This window comes from Coenobita brevimanus, chromosome 115 (genome assembly GCF_032717465.1).
Source record: "Coenobita brevimanus isolate Jiangsu-jjx chromosome 115, ASM3271746v2, whole genome shotgun sequence".
Taxonomy (NCBI): domain Eukaryota; kingdom Metazoa; phylum Arthropoda; class Malacostraca; order Decapoda; family Coenobitidae; genus Coenobita; species Coenobita brevimanus.
The window spans coordinates 3637501-3640000 of NC_137068.1; the positions used below are offsets into that span (position 1 = coordinate 3637501).

The 2500-nt window shown below is 37.8% G+C and overlaps 1 protein-coding gene across 1 annotated transcript in view; it reads left to right on the forward strand.

Annotated features, from left to right (window-relative positions):
- Nucleotides 1-2500, forward strand: part of LOC145418572 (arrestin homolog) — a 39928-nt gene that overhangs the window by 12094 nt on the left and 25334 nt on the right. The window contains exon 2 of the mRNA XM_080286940.1: nt 1-68. This exon is cut by the window's left edge and continues 48 nt beyond it. Within this exon, the coding sequence (XP_080143066.1) occupies nt 1-68 (68 nt within the window). The remainder of the gene's footprint in view (nt 69-2500) is intronic.

The following is a 2500-nucleotide window of genomic DNA, read 5'->3' on the forward strand; positions in this document are numbered from 1 at the left end:
TGGCAAGGTGTCTGTGTACGTGGGACGGAGGGACTACACAGACCACCTGACACATGTAGACCCCATTGGTACGTACACACGCATACGTACATACATAGACCACCTCACACATGTAGACCCCATTGGTACGTACACACGCATACGTACATACATAAGAACATAAGAACATAAGAAGAGAGGATAACTGCAGTAGGCCGGTTGGCCCATGCTAGGCAGCTCCTAGAAGAGTAACTGAACTACTAGAATGAGATAAGGATAGCAAAGAAGAAGGCTCTCCCCCGCCCTCCAAACCCTCCAGCCGAAGCCGGCAGGAAAAAGTCAGAAAGAACACCACGCCGTATAGAAAAACTGGCGTGGACATTTTACAGGAAAGTGTGAAAGGAGAATAGAGACTATCATAGTGTAACCTGAAAAGAAAATTTATTTTTGAATTAGTATTGGTTATAAGATTTTCTTTATTCTATATCCACCCCTTATTTGTCATATGCTTATCTAGCCTATGCTTGAAACTCTCAATGGAAGAGGCAGCAACTACTTTACTAGGTAGCTTATTCCATTCGTCTACTACTCTATTACCAAACCAATTTCTACCTATTTCCTTTCTGAAACGGAATTTTTCTAGTTTGAAACCATTATTTCTAGTTCTATCCTGTATGCTCACTTTAAGTACCTTGCTAATATCTCCCTTATTTATACCATTCATCCACTTAAAACCTCAATTAAGTCTCCCTTACTCTACGCCTCTCTAGCGAATGCAGATTTAGTCTTTTCAGTCTGTCTTCATATGACAGGTTCCGGACGTCATGTATCATTTTAGTCATTCTTCTCTGTACATTTTCTAACGAATTAATATCCATTCTATAGTAAGGACACCAAAATTGTACTGCGTAGTCTAAATGTGGCCTTACTAATGCTAGATAAAGTTTCAGTATTACTTTAGATGATCTATTGCTCACGCTTCTCGAAATAAATCCTAGGACCCTATTTGCTTTATTTCTCGCATTAATGCACTGTTGCCTAGGTTTAAGGTCGTTACTAATCATAACTCCTAGATCTCTCTCGCATTCCGATTTGCTAATTTCTTTGTTATCTAAGCTGTATTTAGTATCTCCAATGGTCTTGCCTACGTTAAGTACTTTACATTTTTCAACGTTAAATTCCATTTGCCAAGTTTTAGACCATTTGGACAATGTATCGAGGTCTTTTTGTAAGTAATGGCAATCGTCAGTCGAGTTAATGATACGCCCTATTTTTGTATCGTCGGCAAATTTGCTGATTCTGCTATTGACTCCTAAGTCTAGATCATTTATATATATGATAAATAATAAGGGACCGAGTACTGAACCCTGTGGTACACCGCTAGTTACTAATCCCCAGTCCGACTTAGTTCCATTTATTAATACTCTCTGCTTTCGTCCTTTCAGCCAGGATTCTATCCATTTTAAGATATCGCCGTCTATACCGTGTGCTCGAACCTTTCTAACTAACCTTTCGTGTGGGACTCTGTCAAAAGCTTTACTAAAGTCCAGATAAATAACATCGTAAGCTTTATCGCTATCTACTGCCTCATAGACCTCCGAGTAGAATGACAACAAATTTGTGAGGCAGGATCGTCCTTGCCTGAATCCGTGCTGACTTTCGTTTATAAGATTAAATCTTTCTAAGTGTTCTCTAATCTTATTTGCCAAAATTGACTCTAACATTTTTCCTACTATTGACGTTAGACTTATCGGACGATAATTCGACGCAGCTGATTTATCACCCTTTTTAAAGATGGGCACTACGTTTGCGGTTTTCCACGCCTCTGGAACTTCTCCTGAACTTAAAGAGTCATTAAATAACGTTAAAAGTGGCTGACATAATTCTTCTTTGGTTTCTTTTATAATTTTTGCATATATATCGTCCGGACCTGGCGATTTTTGAGGTTTTAACTTGTTAATTTCTTTCAATACGTCCTCCTTACTAATGGTTATTTTACTAAGAATATTTTCCGTATTCTCATGGTAAATATTTGCTGCTTGAGGGACCAGGCTTAGATTTTCCTTGGTGAATACTGATATGAAATAATTATTTAGGATGGAGCACATTTCTTTATCTTCACTGGTAATGTCACCTGATTCTGTTCTGAGTGGTCCTATCCTATCTTTATTTTTCGTTCTGTACATTTGATAAAAACCCTTGGGGTTTACTTTTGATTCACTTGCAACCTTAATTTCATAACTTCTCTTTGCTTTTCTTATCTCCCTCTTTACTTCTCTATTTAAAATTGTGTACCGGTTACGTAAGTGTTCCTCTCCACGTTTTATTTTTCTATATATTCCTTTCCTTTGGCCTATGAGAGATTTTAATCTGTTGTTTAACCATCTTGGTTCTGAATTGTTAGTTCTAAACGGTTTTGAAGGAATATATCTATCTTGGCCTCCGTGTATTATATTTATTAACTCGTTATACTTCTCACTGGTCGAACGTCTGTTTGGTACTGGAGCTGAGTTAATTTCCG